The following is a 16,586-nucleotide window of genomic DNA, read 5'->3' on the forward strand; positions in this document are numbered from 1 at the left end:
CTAAGAGGTTGATTTAAAATAGGTTGGATAGTTTATTAAGTTAACATTCTGTTAATACTGTGCACAGTATTTATCAGAACAGAAAAGACTCAGTTTTGGTACTAACCCAATCACAGATTTCATTCCACTTTCACTAAATTCAATATGGCATGATAGGTGAACAAACACTTCAGCAGGAATTCAGAGACGATTATGAAGGTTTTCAGTGTTGTTTTTTGGTTGGTTTTTTTTTTTTTACGGATGTAATATAGACAGTGATTCATATATTTGAGAAATATGAGTGAAGACACTGAAAAGCATTAACATGAAAGAAAAAACTGCACCACAGCCTCCTATACCTCAGCCTCATCAATGTAATCAGCCATTCCCCTTGACTTCTGCCCTTTTGAGTGCTCACCTGAAGGCAGGGGCGGGGGGGAACATGAAGGAAAATATGGAGGGGAGAGAGAAAGATTAGTGTATAACTGAGTACATAGAGAAATGTTTAGTCCTGTAAAACACATGGCTTAAATGGGGAATCAGGTCACAATTTTGTAAAAATAGAATCATCATAGAGAAAGGTGATAACCCTTTGCTTGATGGAAAGGGATAAAACAAAGGTAGGGTCTCAGGAGGGAGTAGGGGGAAAGGCCAAAGATTTGAGGTGTTTTATTAATACCACTCTCCAAATTTTATTACTTCAGTGTGACAAAAATAATAAAAATGCCTCTAGGTATTCATCTCCTTTATAATCCATGGACTGAATCCTATAAAGACAAGTGAGAAGTAAAGACAAGTAAGATGTAAACATGAGGAGAAAATAGCTGTTCAGAGTTAAGCAGTAAGGAATGCTCAGCTATATGCTCATGATGACAGATTTTTAGAAGTTATTGCCTACAGAAATGTATCAACCTATTATACCAGATCCACAGCAAATTCCAAGCCACTTGCTAACACTAGTGCTTTATGACTGATAAAAGGATTGAAAAAACTTCTCATCCATAAACACCTACTATCAAAGATTAGACAAAAAAAGCCAAAAGAAATCAGTTATACTAAAATAATTAAGTGAGCATTCAGTTATTCAAAGATTTTATGTAACCAAAGCTAAGTTTTTCATGGAAGTATTAAACAATAACAACAGCTACAGTACTCTTACGTAGCTGTCCATGGAATGTTATGACAAACTCTCACATTGGATACTGCTCTTTTCATATGGCTCTGGTAGCTTCTACAGTAATGTCCAGACACAGCCTAGTAGGATAGATGAGCAGGATAGAAAGGGACCAGTGGGACAGACTGTAACAGGACTGCAACCTTTAGTTAAGTATTACCTAAACCAAAACTTAACACGCAAAACAAACAAACAAACAAAACCCAAAACAAACCAAAATCCCAACTTCAAACCTTCCTCAAACTTCACTTTTTTGATCAGTACCATCTATCAGCAGAGAATTATACTCAAAATGAGAAGGCTTTCACCAAGAAAATGGAACAAGATTCTCAAGCCTGCAAAGCTAATAATAATGGCCCATCTTCGCGAACGAAGATTTGGGGAAAGGTCTTTTACCTTTCCAGCCTGCGCAATGGATTTTTTAGGTGAGACACAGCCTGCGCTGAACTGAGCCCACCCTTTAATCCTAAGGTTCATCTGCCGGGGCCAAGCAAGCTTGGACAATGGCAGTGAGGTCCTCAGGACGTAGGTTTGTTTAGAGTGTCCTTCTCATAGATGGATGGCCACACAGGGCTAACGACCTCCATCAGGCCAGGAGACCGGGATTTGAACCCGTGGTCGCAGCAGTGAAAGTCCTGCACGCTAACCACTAGGCCACCAGGGGTCTCCAAGCCTGCAAAGCTAGTTTCACAAGAAAAACAGAAGTCATATGATGGAGGCTACAGCTCAGGAGGCCCACGTTTTTTAGGAGTACAACAGCATCCAACAAACAAGTGATTCTTCCTCCCCAAATAAGAGCTGGACTGTGTCACGGGGTGTTGCAGCAACCAAAACTTTAAATGGATTCAAAGAACCGAAATACCAAAAGCCAACTTTAGCTTAAGAAGACCCTCAACCAACATCTGAAGAAGCACCAAAAGAAAAAATTCTTTCTTAAATATGCCTCCCTTTACATTTTTCCTTATGACCACTACTACAGAAAACCTGTAGGGAGAGAAGGATCTCTCACATAATTCAACCCATTTGCTCTGAAGCTGCAAATGCCACTCCTACGAGTACACAATGTGACAGAGCACTAAAAAATGGCTTACCTCTTGTGATGGGTGACTAACACTGAAGTAGGATGGAGCAGCCAAGAAAACGAGAAGAGCTAGGCAGAAGCGTGGGCTGCAGTCAACAAGAACAGAAAAAGACTTTTTGAACTATGCCCGGTGTTTGACCTACTTATTATAAGCACTCTCTAGCCTGATAAAACATATAAAAAACATATAAAAGCTTTCCAGATTGCACAAGGAGAACCCTGGTTGGCTACACCTGTATCAGATTGAAATCTGTTCAAATCTGCATCACATCATCTGTTCAAGATGCACAGGCAAAATGAACAGCATGTTTCAGCACCAGTCACAATTTTTTAGTGTCATTCAGCTTCCTGTTCACCTCTCTTATTGCGCACTGCCAGAGAATCAGCTCTACAAAACAAAAAAATCTAGGAAATTCAAACTGGAACAGAGAAAGGACGCTAAAAGCTAAGAAACAATGCAACTCATGTTTGATGAAAAATGGCTAAGCAAGAGTCAGTTCAAAATACACACTGAAGAAAAAATTCCCAAGACCATTAAAATACTGGAAAAGCAGAGAATTAAGAAAGCAAGTCAGTAAAACTAATGTAAGGAAAGACCAGTCAAAGTATATTACAGAAAACTAATTAAAGCCATGTGTGGGAACTGTGCACTAGGAAATAAGATAAACAAAAGTAGACTTAAAGTAGAGGAATAAAGGTGGACAGACTGACCCACTTCCACTTCAATATCACATTGCTGGAGCACATGGTGCAGAACTTTATTTTAAACATCAGTCTAGCAGAAACAGGCACATCTACCATGCAATGAGAACATCCTTGACAGTACCCTAAGAAAAATAATGGAGCTCTTCAAAGGGGAGAGACCTGCTCATCAACAGAAGCACAGAACTGGTGCCAAAATATCCCCAAAGACAAATCACTTAGAGCAATTAAAAGGATTACAAGGTTTTTTAAGAAAAGCCCTTTCTAGTTTGATGCTTTGCAGTACACAAGGGTCAATGAACACACATCTCAGACAGAGCATGCTGAACCTGGGAATTCATATTAAACCCATGGACCAAAATCAAAATAAACACTATCACAGAAGAATGCATGAGATGCAATGAGGTGCTCCCTCCTACCTTCAGAAATGTAAAAAGAATACCATATTCTGAAGAGTCACTGTAAAAAAGCCTTCAGCTCATAGATTCTTAAGATCTGAGCTTCATAGTACTAACACTAGCAGGTGTCTTTTTAAGGATAACTAAGTCATTCATCGGCATATAAGGGGCTAAACCCTTTCTCCATGATGTCTCTTACTGTAATGTTAAACAATGAAAAATAACACAAGCAATACTAGATATTCTACCAAGTGATACTCCATTAAACAATTTCACCAATCTAAGAGAACTTTGAACACAGCAAGTTTTGAGAAAACACTATGAAAAGCATCAAGAGAAGCAATTAATCCCATAAACAATGTAGGCATGCCCAAGAACAAAATACTGTCTGAGCTGAAAGTCCACTGTTAAAATTTGGCAAAACTGAAAATCCAACCAGATATTAGACCAGAAAAAGATTTTCAGCACTGCATAAAAAGCACCTCACAGATACAATAAACCACTGTGTACATCCACATCAGAAGGTACCACACAAAGTAAGTCTGAAATGCAGAAATAGAGACCTCAATGTGTGGTCACCAAAACAAACATTTCAAGATAAAAACTGATCAAGGAGAAACCCTAAAACGGCAACTTAACAGGAAAGAGGAGTGACCATTTCCATGACAAGGGCACACCCAAACAAAGTTTTGTCTCAGACATTTACTGCTGCTTTTATGCAGATACGGGAAGAATGAATAAACTTATTTAAGCTTTACACAGAAGTCAGCAGGAGTCTCAGATAAGAAAATTTTAAAAGTATCTCAATCTTTAACTTCTGATTTTCTCCAATAATAAAAGTCTCAGCTGTGCAGAATTCCTATACTAAAAAGCTATCACCAAAATGGATTATAGTTACCCAACATGGCATAGTGGTTATATTACTCTCAGAGACTTAACATATCAACTTACATATAAAACAGAGATCAACTCTTTATCACTCTTCACTTATTATCACACTTGCATCAAAAGTCATTCAGAATTAGTAAAGACTGAAGAAAAACAATACAACAAAAATACCAAAAAAAAATCGTTTTCTCTACCTTCACTCACCCCTGAAGAATGCTCCTAAAACAGAAAACTGCATTTTATTTAAAGTTGCTATTCAAATCCTTAATACAGAATCAGATGTTTAGTAGTTTAGGGATATGCCATCAGCTTTACTTTGTATCTGCCATATTCACTATGTTTCACATGCGAGTAAATTAAGTTTCAAATTCACAAACATAAGTCTGAAACATTCACTGCCCTGAGAACAAAAAAATTAGTAGACACTATATAACCTGTCTCTGCTTTGGGAATACTGACTGTTGTATATTAGAGTCCATCTGTTAAGTAATGACTGATCCAGAATGCATCACTGCTGCAGCAGACTCACAAGCAGTTTCACATTCATATACATTTCCTGATGCTGAGAGAACTGTTAAATACTCTTACATTTATTATAAAATGTAAACATCGTTTTCAACAACAGGAACTAACTAGTAGGTGGATCTTATATGCAAGCACTGGATGTCCTCCACACAAATATCAAAACATATTCTAACCTCCCCACCAAAGACAAGTCAATCTTAGTCCAGTGGCTGATGCACTAACAGCCAGAATTAAAATAAGCTTAAATATCAGTAAAAAGAATGAAGGAAGAAAGAAAACCAGAAAGGGATTAAACATCTTTGTATGTCATGATCTATATAAAGCCAGTTAAGAAAATAACTGCATGTCATTTCCTTATTTTGAGTGCTACTTTTAAAGGAATGGGTAATAATCCAATGAAGTTATGATGACTTCTACCACACTTGTACAAAAAAAAAAAAAATTAAAATTTACAAGTCACATTTCAAGCTGTCAAACAGCTTGTAGGAAGGAGTGGGAAATATACCAGATTACTGTTTTGACATATTCACAAAACTAAGAGGGTTTTAACCCTGTGTGTTCAGATAAGCCATAAATATTAAAATGATCTGACCAAATCATGTCTTTCCCTGCATGCTGCAGCTTTTCCATTCAGTCTGTGCTAGGTCAAATGCAAATAACTGTCAAACAGAGGAATACATCTTTTTAAAGTGTTTGAAACAAAATATATTCTTTATATGACTTTGTATAAAATGACTGGAGGTTAGAAGCATTAAACTCATTTGAAACAAAGGCAGTTTCAATTAACTGTCATTCAGTTTTGAGCAGTCATTTTTCTATCTTATTTTATATGCAAAATTTGAGGATATTTCATTGACTGAACTGCTTCAAAAGCTTTGCTGCAGCAAATTTTGCATTCAGGAACAGCACCAAATTGCACATAATTGAAAGTGATTCATTTTTAGATCCACTCGCTTGGCTTCTGTAGGTTCCTCAGGCTTTGGTGTAGGTAGCGCAAAAACATTAAGTCATACAGTCCTGCAGTAACTCTTTCACTCCATGAAGTGAGCAGATGACTCAGGAGATACATTTTAGCATCTTCTCCTTGTTTCAGCTATTTACCACTGGACAATACTATTTTGCAATGCAAAGACCTTGAACAAAAGTAGTGACAACACTTACTTTGCTGACAAGAATGTGTTTTGGAAAGCATGCCAGATTAAGACCTGAGCAAAACCTAATACAATGCTGCAATACAACTAACACTTTATTACAGATATTAAAGAGTACTAAATCCTCCCAAAAATCTCCCTCCTCCCCCTTCCTCTACATAAAATGCTCAACTAGCTCTGATCTAACAGGGTTAAACCCTTCACATGTTTCAGTCATCCAAAAAAAAGATACCAGCTCAGGCTGGTTTTTCTTAATGTTTTCCAATTAAAAATAGATACTACGTTCATGCCACTCTTCTTCCCGCGAGGAAGCCACTAGGTTAAAGGGCAGCGTCCATAACACGAAATTGCGAATTACTTAATCTCCTTATTTTTTACAATGTGAATTGCACACACTACACTTCTGCAGGAGGCGGCTGGGACGAGGCACTGGGAAGGGGAAGAGTGGCCTGTTTGTACTAGGTAGGGTCCTGTGTGGAGTTTAGGGAGCGCTGAGGGGGCTTCTGTCACACGCACGACGAGCAAATCGCGGGATTAACGAGGAGAAAGAGAGGCAAAAGAGGAGTTTGGGAAGGAAGGATGGTTGGAGAAGGGCCGTGCGTGTAGGAGGGACACGGGGGCTGGGAGGATGCCGGTGCCTTTGGGGTGGCACAGGGGCGGAGGGGCGCGGGGGCAGCCCCGGGAGGAGATGGGTTGCGCGGGCCGGTGCCCGCCGGGGCGTCACCGGGGCGGGGTGCCCGGCCGCTTACCAGGTTCAGCACCGTCTCCACGATGTCCCGGTTGCTGACCTCCCCGACCTGGATGAGTCCGATGAGGACGGCGAATTTCATCCGGATATTGCGGATCGGCACCGACGGGTTAATCATTCCCGCCGGGAGCACCACAGACCCGGAGCCCGACGCCCTCATCTCCCCCATCACCGCGCCGCCGCTGCCGCCGCCACCGCCTCCGCCGCCGCCTCCACCACCGGCCCCGACGGAGATGAGTCCCGTGGGCTGCGGGTCCGGCCCCGACACCGGCTTCTCGCTAGCCATTTACCCCCCGCCGTTACCGGCACCTGCCGCTGCCGCCGCCGCCGCCGCCTCCCCGCCCGGCCGGGCCGAGCCGCGCATCCACCGCAGTCGCACCCGGCGGGGCCGCAGGGAGCCGGCCCGAGGCGCAGGCACCGTCCCAGGAGCCGCTCCCCCGCTCCGCTATAATGAGGGATTATTATGGGCGCCGATGCTCCGTTAGCCGAGCGCTGCCCGGCCGTGGTCGCCTCCCCGCCGCGGGGCCGGGGGCGCGGGCGCCGCCGAGCGCGGTGCGACGCGGCGGGGCCGAGCGGCGCGCGGGGCGGACGGCGGCTCAAGCGATCGGCGCTGCCGCTGTTGTTGTGGAGCCGAGCCCGCCGCCGCTCACTCCGCCATGTTGCCGCCCCCTGCCTGCGGTAGCCGCCAGGGCGCCTGCGCCGAGCCCGTCGGGGGTGTGGCCGTGCCGGGCCCCCCCAGCCGGCCGGGCACAGGTGAGCAGGTGCGCGGGGGCCGTGGAGCCGCCTCCCGCCGGTGAGCCCCGGGCCGCTGCCCTCCCGCCCCAGGGGCACCTCGCAACACCGCCCAAAGGGACAGGGTGGTGGCCGGCCGCGCCCCGCAGCCCCAGCGCGCCCCCTGCGGGAGGGGCGGGCAGTACCCCCTGCACCGCCCCGGGGCTGCGGGGACGGGCAGGTGCGCTCTCCTGACCGCCTCCGAGACCCTGCCGGTGAGGGGTCTACGCTGCCTCCGGCCGGCTGAGCAGCGCCACGCGGGGCTCCTCGGGCGGCCCCCGCGCTTTCCAGCTGCTGTGGGCTCTATCGTGCGTTTTCCGCACTGGTCCCAGGCTCTCGTGTAAGAAAAGTGACCGCGCGCTGGAACAGATTGCCCAAAGAGGTTGTGGAGTCTCCCTCACTGGAGATATTTAAGAACCATCTGGACGCAATCCTATGCCATGTGCTCTAGGATGACCCTGCTTGAGCGGGGAGGTTGAACCAGATGAACTACTGTGGTCCCTTCCGACCTGACCCATTCTGTGATTCTGTGGAAGTGTTTGGGTAGGGGGGACGTTTTGAGTGGGTTTTCTTAGCAACTCCAGGCTTAGAGAGTGGTCAGGTTGGAGTGAGGGTGTTAGGGGCAGTGCTTGCTCCCGAGCTGGATTCCCATTAGGCATGGGGGGGGACAGGGTGAAACCCTTGGGGTCATCCATCCTGAGAGCTTGTGTCCTGCTTGTTCAAGGAAAAATATATTTCCAGAGTTGTTCTTAATACTTGCATTCTTGCTCAGTGGTGGTATTACATACAGAAACATCCAGTCAACAGCAGTTTTACCAAGCCCTTTGGTTGCAGAGATGTTCATGGCAATGGGCACTTTTTAAAGCCTCTCTAGTACCAGAGAAACAGAAGTACCTACAACATTTTGAGGAGGGTCAAATTATTCTAATAGTTTTTTGAATAAAGTTGTATATATTTGCTCTGCATGTGTTGGAGATAATCCATACCTTTCAAAAATATGTTCTTGGCTTCATAGTGACTGTCATCACAAAGTTGAGTTTTACAACAGATCTTGTCCCCTGGTCTCAGAATATGGTTCATCCTGACTCTTCTGTAACCCTACATTTGGGAATTTGTCTGGATTGCTGGTTCTCCTATCCAGCTTTGAGTAATAAACTGCATAAACACAATGAATCAGCAGAACTCAATCAGTACATCCTCCAGGATTACAGCAGATGCTCTAAGCTCCCCTAAGAGAAGAAAGAAAATACCTCAGCTCTGTACTAAGGTGCATTTGCTCTATGTGCTTGTAGGTACAGTATGTTACATTTGCTTGTTGGCAAGGGCCATAGGTGCTTGTGGGTATGCATTGCCCTGGTGCATAGACGTGACTAAAACAGTGGCTAGGTGTGAATCATGGAACCAACATTATTTTAGAAAGCTGCAAAAGATGGGAAGAAAACCCAAAAGGTCAGTTATGAGAGGCAAGAAAGCACAAAGTTTTCTTGGAAGTAAATTCCTTTACAATTTGCCACCAAACACAAGCAATCATGTATGATTCAGAATAAAGGTATACTTGAATTTTGTATACTCTTGGAGGTGACAAAGGTTCTATTCCCACCAGTCCTATTGCAGAACTACCAAAACTGAATGCACATTCACTTAACTGTTTTCAAGAATACATGACCTCTTTTGCAAAACTGAAACCTAAGACTAGAGCTCTGTAACAGTAACTAAAAATTGTAGCATCTTTAGGAGCTAACACCCAACACTTCTCCTCTTTACTATTCTCACATCCACATCTGTATGGTGAGATGTGTTGCTACAAATAGTGTGGTTGGTTGAAAGCTTCATGTTCGCTGCTAAGTTGACTAGATTTCTCGTTCTGATTCGTCACATGGCTACTGCCTGTTAAATGGGTAGGAATTTAAGTTATAATTGCTTTTCTGTTGGTAGGTACATTAATTTGGATCTCTATTGACTTACTGACTTTTAACAATCCCAAAATAACTTTGAAATTTTGAGAACCATTGTTAAATTTGCTTAAAATTTGTCCGTGACTTCTTCATCTTTGTGGTGGAACAGATGGACTGGAAGCACATAACTGCATAAACTTCCTTTCTCTAAAAACAGCATAACAAAATATAGTTTGATATGTTTCCTTGTGCATCCCATACTTCATACTACTATTCATGGAAGACTCCGTCGTTTACCCATGTACCCAAATGCTACAGTAATTCTTGACTACAGCTGTTCCATATACATGCATTCCTCCACACTGAATTTCTGATAAAGTTGAAATCATGAGTTTTATTAGAAGTTGTAAGTGAAATCCTTTATTATATAATTTCCAGTTTGAACTGGTTGACATTTCCTCTGCTGAGATCACATAATATATTACATGTAGTGTGGGGGAAAAAAAAACACAAAAAATTAAAAGAAGGTGAATTCCCAACATTGTGTTTAATAGGTTCCTTTAGTTCTTAAACGAATTTTTGGTTTTACAAATAAATTTTTACAAAATCATGTTCTCTTTATTTTTATAAGCTAGAACATTGTTCAGTAGTAGCTGTCTTCTCTAATCAACAGTGTTTGTTTTTGATAAGCAAACTTTCATTGAGGTGAGCCATTCATCAACTCATGTGAACATTATTGTAGCACTGGCATTCTTAAAGAACAACAAATTTGAAACATTAATCTCAGCCCTGTAGTAATTGCAGCTCTGGTGTTCGTTTGCTGCCATTCTAACCTCATCAGGCTGAAAATTAAGAGTACATACACAAGAAATGCTACAGAACATGATTCATTTCTTTCCTTTTAAAATAATGTTTATCTCTTCTTCTTGATATTGACATATTCACTGCAAAGACTGTGAATTTCTCAGTGACAATTTCATTCATGAGATGGATAGTTGGATCTCTGTCCAGGAAGGTGTTCTACATTAGCAAATCACAGTATTTGCAAAATTATAGCCATTTTCAGGTCAGCATGCAAGATCAGTCACTGACACAGGCCGACACCACGTGTAGAAGGATGCTATGCATTCCTTTATCCTTCACAAAAGCAGGACTGAGGACAAGATCTGATCTTGTCTCTTTCTGTACCTTTTGTAACACTTGCTTCCCACTGAAATGAGAGAAAGCAATCCCTTTGCTTCCAGAGCATACTTTTCAGTCAACTGTAGTAGTTGACAGGAGTTTTTTCTGTGATATTCTTCAGATTTTCTCAGAATCCATTCTCTGTAAATGCCAGAAGGTGGTCTCAAATATAATATAAAAAAAACCAAACCAAAACCAACAACAAAACAAACAAACAAAACAAAACAAACAAAAAAAACCCTGTATCCATGTTCCTAGGTTTACAGCAAACAAACAGACAGGGAAGAAAAATAAAACTAAAAATAGTGTAAAGTTTTAGCTCATTTTTTATTTCAGTTCTGAAATAAATTCTAGCAATACTACTTCATTTTTTGGGGGTAAAAAATTATGTAGTCGTTCAACTAAGAAAGCATGGAAAAACATGCTTTAGAAGACAGACTCTTGGCTACAAAACATGGAACTATTTTGGTGAACAGGGACTGCTCTGTACAGGCATATGTTCACACTGAATCCTAGGGAAAAAAAAATATTATTTTTTAATAGTGAAATGCTGTAGATCCAGACTGAACCACGTTTGAAAGAAGTAGAGAATTTTCTTTTGTCTGCCACTGTAGCATTGAAATACTGCTTGCTTTACCATGTCCATATGAGGACTCCCGTTGTGTTTAATTAGATTATTCCCATGAGTAAGGGTAATGTGATTTGTTCCTGCACCAGGCTCAGGAAGGGCTATTAGCCCCTCTCTCTTGAAAACCAAGATTTCTTGTAAATTCAAAAAAAATCCCTGGGAAATACTAACTGAAAGGCCATCAGAGCATCTAAACTTACTCATCTATGCATATGTGTTGCACCAAATAGAATCATGGAATGGTTTGGGTTTGGAAAGGGACCTCAAAGACGATCTAGTTCAAACCCCCCTGCCATGGACAGGAACACCTTCCACTGGACCAGATTACTCAAAGCCCCATCCAACCTGGCCTTGAACACCTTTGGGGATGGGGCATCCACAGCTTCTCTGGGCAACCTGTTCCAGGGCCTCACCACCCTCATAGTAAAGATTTTCTTCCTAATATCTAGTCTAAACCTACTCTCAGTTTAAAGCCCTTCCCCCTTGTCTTATCATATATGCCCTTATAAAAAGTCTCTCTCTGTCTTTCTTACAGGCCCTCTTTTGGTTCGGGAAGGTGCTATAAGGTCTTCCTGGAGCTTTCTCTTCTCCAGGCTGAATGATCCCAACTCTCTCAGCCTGTTATCATAAGGAGGGGTGCTCCAGTCATACGATCATTATCATGGCCCTCCTTTGGTATTGCTTCAACAGGTCTACATCCTTCTTATGTTTGGGGCACCAAAGGTGGACACCTTACTGTAGGTGTGATCTCACCAGAGCTGAGTGGAGGAGGAGAATCACATCCCTCAACCTGCTGGCCACGCTGCTTTTGAGGCAGCTCTGGATACGATTGGCTGTCTGGGCTGCAAGCACAGATTGTTGATTCAAGTCCTTCTCTTCAGGGCTGCTCTCAATCCTTTCTCTGCTCAGCCTGTCTTTGTGCTTGGGATTGCCCTGATCCAGGAGCAGGACCTTGCACTTGGCCTTGTTGAATTTCATGTGGTTGGCACAGGCCCACCTCTAATGACACCCTTCCATGTGACAGGGTGCATTAAAGCACAAGTAAAAAAAAATGGTTAGAATTTTTTGCTACTCTAACTGTAAATAATTTTTACATGCTTCTTCTATAGCTTCTTACTTTGGTCTTGAAAAAGATAAATATTAAAAAACAAAAAGCCTTGTAGGTATTTCCAGAGGCAAGTTTTGTTATACCCTCTGCAATTTCAGAAACACTGTAAGAGACCTTCCAAGTGAGACTATAAATATTTCAATCACAATGAAGCAGATGAAGAGAGTATGACTTCAGTAAGTTATTTTCATTGCAATAGGTTATTCAAATAATTCAGTTGCAATTTTAAAAGAAGTATAGTTACTATATATAAGGAATTTATATTAATCAAAATTAAATTTCTCTCTCGTTTTTACACTCAGAGAAGTAAAAATAAAATATACATTATGTTTGTTCTAATGGTTGTAAATTCTACTGAGAAGAATTCATTAAACGTAAGCTTTTAGAGTAAAAAGAGATAATAGTCTGAGAAGTAGTAAAACAATAACCAGATCCACATAAAATATAACTTTTACCTTTAAATGAAGATATATATTCAATTGGTCTTTTTTTTCTTAATTGCTTTTATTACAGTATAATCATAGTAAAATGTGCATAGATGTAAATAGCGAGATTCATGTTATTACAGGAAACACATAGAACAATTTTTTATGGCAGTGCATTGCTTAGGTTCTTGGCTTTGAAAGGGTTTATACCATGATTGTTTCACAAATCTTTCTTTAAAACCATGAGTTTGAGCTGCTTAATTCATTTTGATATTTTATTCTCATCTTTTTTATGTTTTGCAAACTTAACCATGGCAGCCTTTTTAGTACTGAAATTAATACAATGATTTTCAGTATTGAAGTTATTATTAGATCAGTTATTACAATGGTCAATTATTAATAATGACCTCTTTGTTGGTTCTCTCCATAACTGATTTTTTGTTTCATTGTTATTGATATCTGAACTCCTTGATCTGTAGATGCTTCAATCTATATTGTTGGCTCTTGCATAATGGGAATGTAGTAACATGAGGGCCCATAAAGATCTATTTTCTAGATAGCAGTAAGGATCTTAAGAAAAATCATGTTAGTCTCTCCTCCCCTGATATTTTCTACTCTTTGTTAAGCACTCTGTTTTCATACAGCACATTGAACTGTCAGCTAACTTAAAGAATTATCCTTTGATGTTCATCACAGTGTGGCCAAATCACAAAGTCAGTCCACACTGCCATTGATAGTCCAAGACACTTTTTACAACTAGATTTCCATGAGCTTTTTTAAGCATAAAATATTTTTTCTTATAAATTCCAAACTCTAATTAGGGTTAAAAATATGTAGCTCTTACATAATTAGTCCAGGTGTCTTAAAAATTATAGAACAAGCAGGCATTATTTTAAGTTTGATATGTATGAGTCAATTATCACTACTTTTAACATTTCTCTTGTAGTGTGTTTCTAGACAATAATTTGTGATGGAAATTAACTTTTGGTGGAAACAATTCCATATTTCAATGAACTAATTGTTGCTATGAACTATATATACTTGTTGAAGAAACAGACCTAATTCATTAGCAAACTATATTTATTTTATATGCTCTTCATGTGCTCACCTGTGCTACTTGGAACCAAATAAATGTTTAGACAGAAAGAATATTGTCACATACTGCAGTATGACCAACAATAGGAGAAAAAAAGGATTGCAAGGTCTTGTATCTTGTTTATATCAAATTATACCTTTAAAGATTTAACATTTATAATACACTAAGGAACAGAGATCAATGGAAAGTTTAGAATGGGTAAGATAATTTATCTCAACAAAGTATATGTGTTTGATGGCCTAATTTTATTATGGGGTAGCACTCAATAGTTTATTGATGTATCATTGATATTATCAGCAGGAACCTACAGTAACTATGGGTATTATTTCCTGCTCTACTCAGATTGTTAGGATGCAGCCAGAGTACTGTGTCCTGTTCTAATCCCCACAATTCAAGAAAGATGTGGACGTATTGGAGGTTGTCCAAACAAGGGCTGTGAAGATGGTCGAAGGGCTGGAGAACATGCCCTACAGGGAAAGGCTGAAGGAGTAACATCCCTTCTCTGTGAAGAAAAGAAGGCTCAGGGGGGACCTCATCACAGTATTCCAGTACCTTAAGAGAATCTACAAGGAAGACAGAGACTTCCTTCACAAGGAGACTTTCTCCACAAGGAGAAGACAAAGGGCAGTGGGTACAAGTTGTACTGGGAAAGTTGCCATAAGAAAGAAATTTTTTACATTGAGAACACTCATTAGTTGGAACAACTTCCCCAGGGATGTGTAGAATCTCCATCACTAGAGGTTAAGATGCAATTGGATGGGGTGCTACATAATCTCATCTGGGCTCTCTTTCCCATGAAAGGTTGGGCCACATGATCTTTGGACATTTCTTCCAACCTGGGCTTTCTACGATTCAGTGATTCTATGATTATCTTCCTATGTTGGAAATAGTTAAAAAAACCCAGCAAAACCAACAAACACCCAGTAAATATGTTTATTATATTCTTACAAAGCAATTGACTTCAGAGAAGGTTCATGAACGAAAATGCATGAAGGATTTATCCAAAGGGATTTATTTAGTTGCTTGTTTGCTTGCACTAAAATGAGAAGGTGTTATTTGGGATAGTTCTTTTCTGACATCACTGCCAAACAAACAAACAAACAAAAGTAACCATCTATCACCTAGAGAAGAAAGAGCTATGAAACACTTCTTCCTCAATTTTCAAGTGTTATTTTTTTTTCCTTACTTTAGGACTACCTTTCTGGATATTTATTGATATTGTCTTAATGATTTCAATCTATGACTGTAAAGGAAGGGATGTGCTACAAAGCAGAGAATAGGACATATTTCAGGATGTTTACAGTTGACCCAAGAAAGTAAGTCAAAATTACTCTGTCATCAAAATCCCAAAAGGGTTTAAGGTCATGACCTTGAGTTACTTGCTCGGCACCTTTCCTGAGGTAGTGCTTAAAGATAGACTGGCTACTACATTTGAGACCTTACAGTATTGTGTAGAGCTGAAAAACTATTTCGTGTGTCTTGCAGACTACACCTTTTAAAGAAAAAAATGCCAGCATTGTTTGCTTTTGTTGTTTCAACATGACGTCATTGACTCTGACTCAGCTTATGATCCTCTGTTGCCCCTGGATTATGTTCTGCAAAAGTACAAACAAGCTGGATGAGCCTCATCCTGTATTTGTGCAACTTAGTATATCTACTAAAAATAATGCCCCACACTTGTGTCTGTTAAATAACATCCTGTTTTTCTCAGACCATTCCTACAGTTTGTCAGGATCATTTTGAATTCTAATCTTGTGCTCCAATGTACACACAGTTGCTTCCAGCCTAGTGTTGTTTGCAGATTTAATAAGCACACACTGTATTCCATCATCCAGATCATTAATGTCATTATTATATAGTAGCAAACCTTGGTCACCCTTGCAGAAGCAGGCATGGCACCGTTTTCCATGTGCACACCGAGCCACTGATATCTAGTCTTCATTACAGTGAACAGAATATACAAGTTTATTATAACCTTATAATAAAAGTTACATCAGACCATGTTTCTAAGTCTTGTTTTCAAAACACATTCTAAGATATCCCTTAAAGTGGAGCTGACAATGAGATGCATGACATAGATTTAGGCTGTAAGGGTCCTTGGAAGTTGACCTGGTCTAATTCTCCCTTCTCGGACCCTTCCAGTTCTCAACATTGTGAGTAACTTAGGTTGCTAGTCAAGTTTTTTTATGTCTTCAGAGTTGGAGATTTTAAAACCTCTGTGGGAATCTTCTTCCAGTATTTGACCATACTCACGGTGACTTTTTTCTCCTTGTACTTATCAGAAATTTGCCCTCCTGCAACTTTTGTTCATTGCCTCTCATATTTTCACTCTGTATATCCAAGAAACCTGGTTTCATCTACTTTGTTTCCACCTGCTGCATGGTTAAGATAGCAATTAGCTATCACCCGGCCTTCTTTTATGACAAATGAAAAATCCCAGTGCTCTCAACCTCTATCTGTATGTCGTGTGCTCTTGTTCTCTAACTGTCTTCATGGCCTCTGATGAACACTGACAGTTTGTCAATGTGTTATACCAGAGACCCCCAAACCTGACACAATTCTCCAAAAGCACTCTCACAAGCGCAAGCTAGAAAAAAATAAGCACTTCAACTAACTCACTCTTTGTATTCTCACTAATGCATCCTGATTTGTGATCAAGCTTGCATTGCTACAGAACTGCACTGCTTATATACAGTCATCTTCTCATCCTAAAACTAGGTCCTTTTCTACAGACCTGCATTCTGAGAACTGCTTTTAAGCAGAGGCTGTACTGCTGGACCCTGCCTGTGCTACATTGCAATAAGGTCTCAGCAATAAGGCCTTCTTTCTCTTGAG

General features: G+C 40.7%; 1 protein-coding gene across 1 annotated transcript in view; it reads right to left on the reverse strand.

The window, feature by feature from the left end:
* The window catches only part of NBEA (neurobeachin), a 451,136-nt gene extending 443,976 nt beyond the window's left edge, over window positions 1-7,160 (reverse strand). The window contains exon 1 of the mRNA XM_027677697.1: window positions 6,648-7,160. Within this exon, the coding sequence (XP_027533498.1) occupies window positions 6,648-6,932 (285 nt within the window). The 5' untranslated portion in view covers window positions 6,933-7,160. The remainder of the gene's footprint in view (window positions 1-6,647) is intronic.
* Window positions 7,161-16,586: the final 9,426 nt, after the last annotated feature.

The sequence above is a fragment of the Neopelma chrysocephalum genome, unplaced genomic scaffold (genome assembly GCF_003984885.1).
Source record: "Neopelma chrysocephalum unplaced genomic scaffold, ASM398488v2 Primary Assembly neopelma1_43, whole genome shotgun sequence".
Classification (NCBI taxonomy): Eukaryota; Metazoa; Chordata; class Aves; order Passeriformes; family Pipridae; genus Neopelma; species Neopelma chrysocephalum.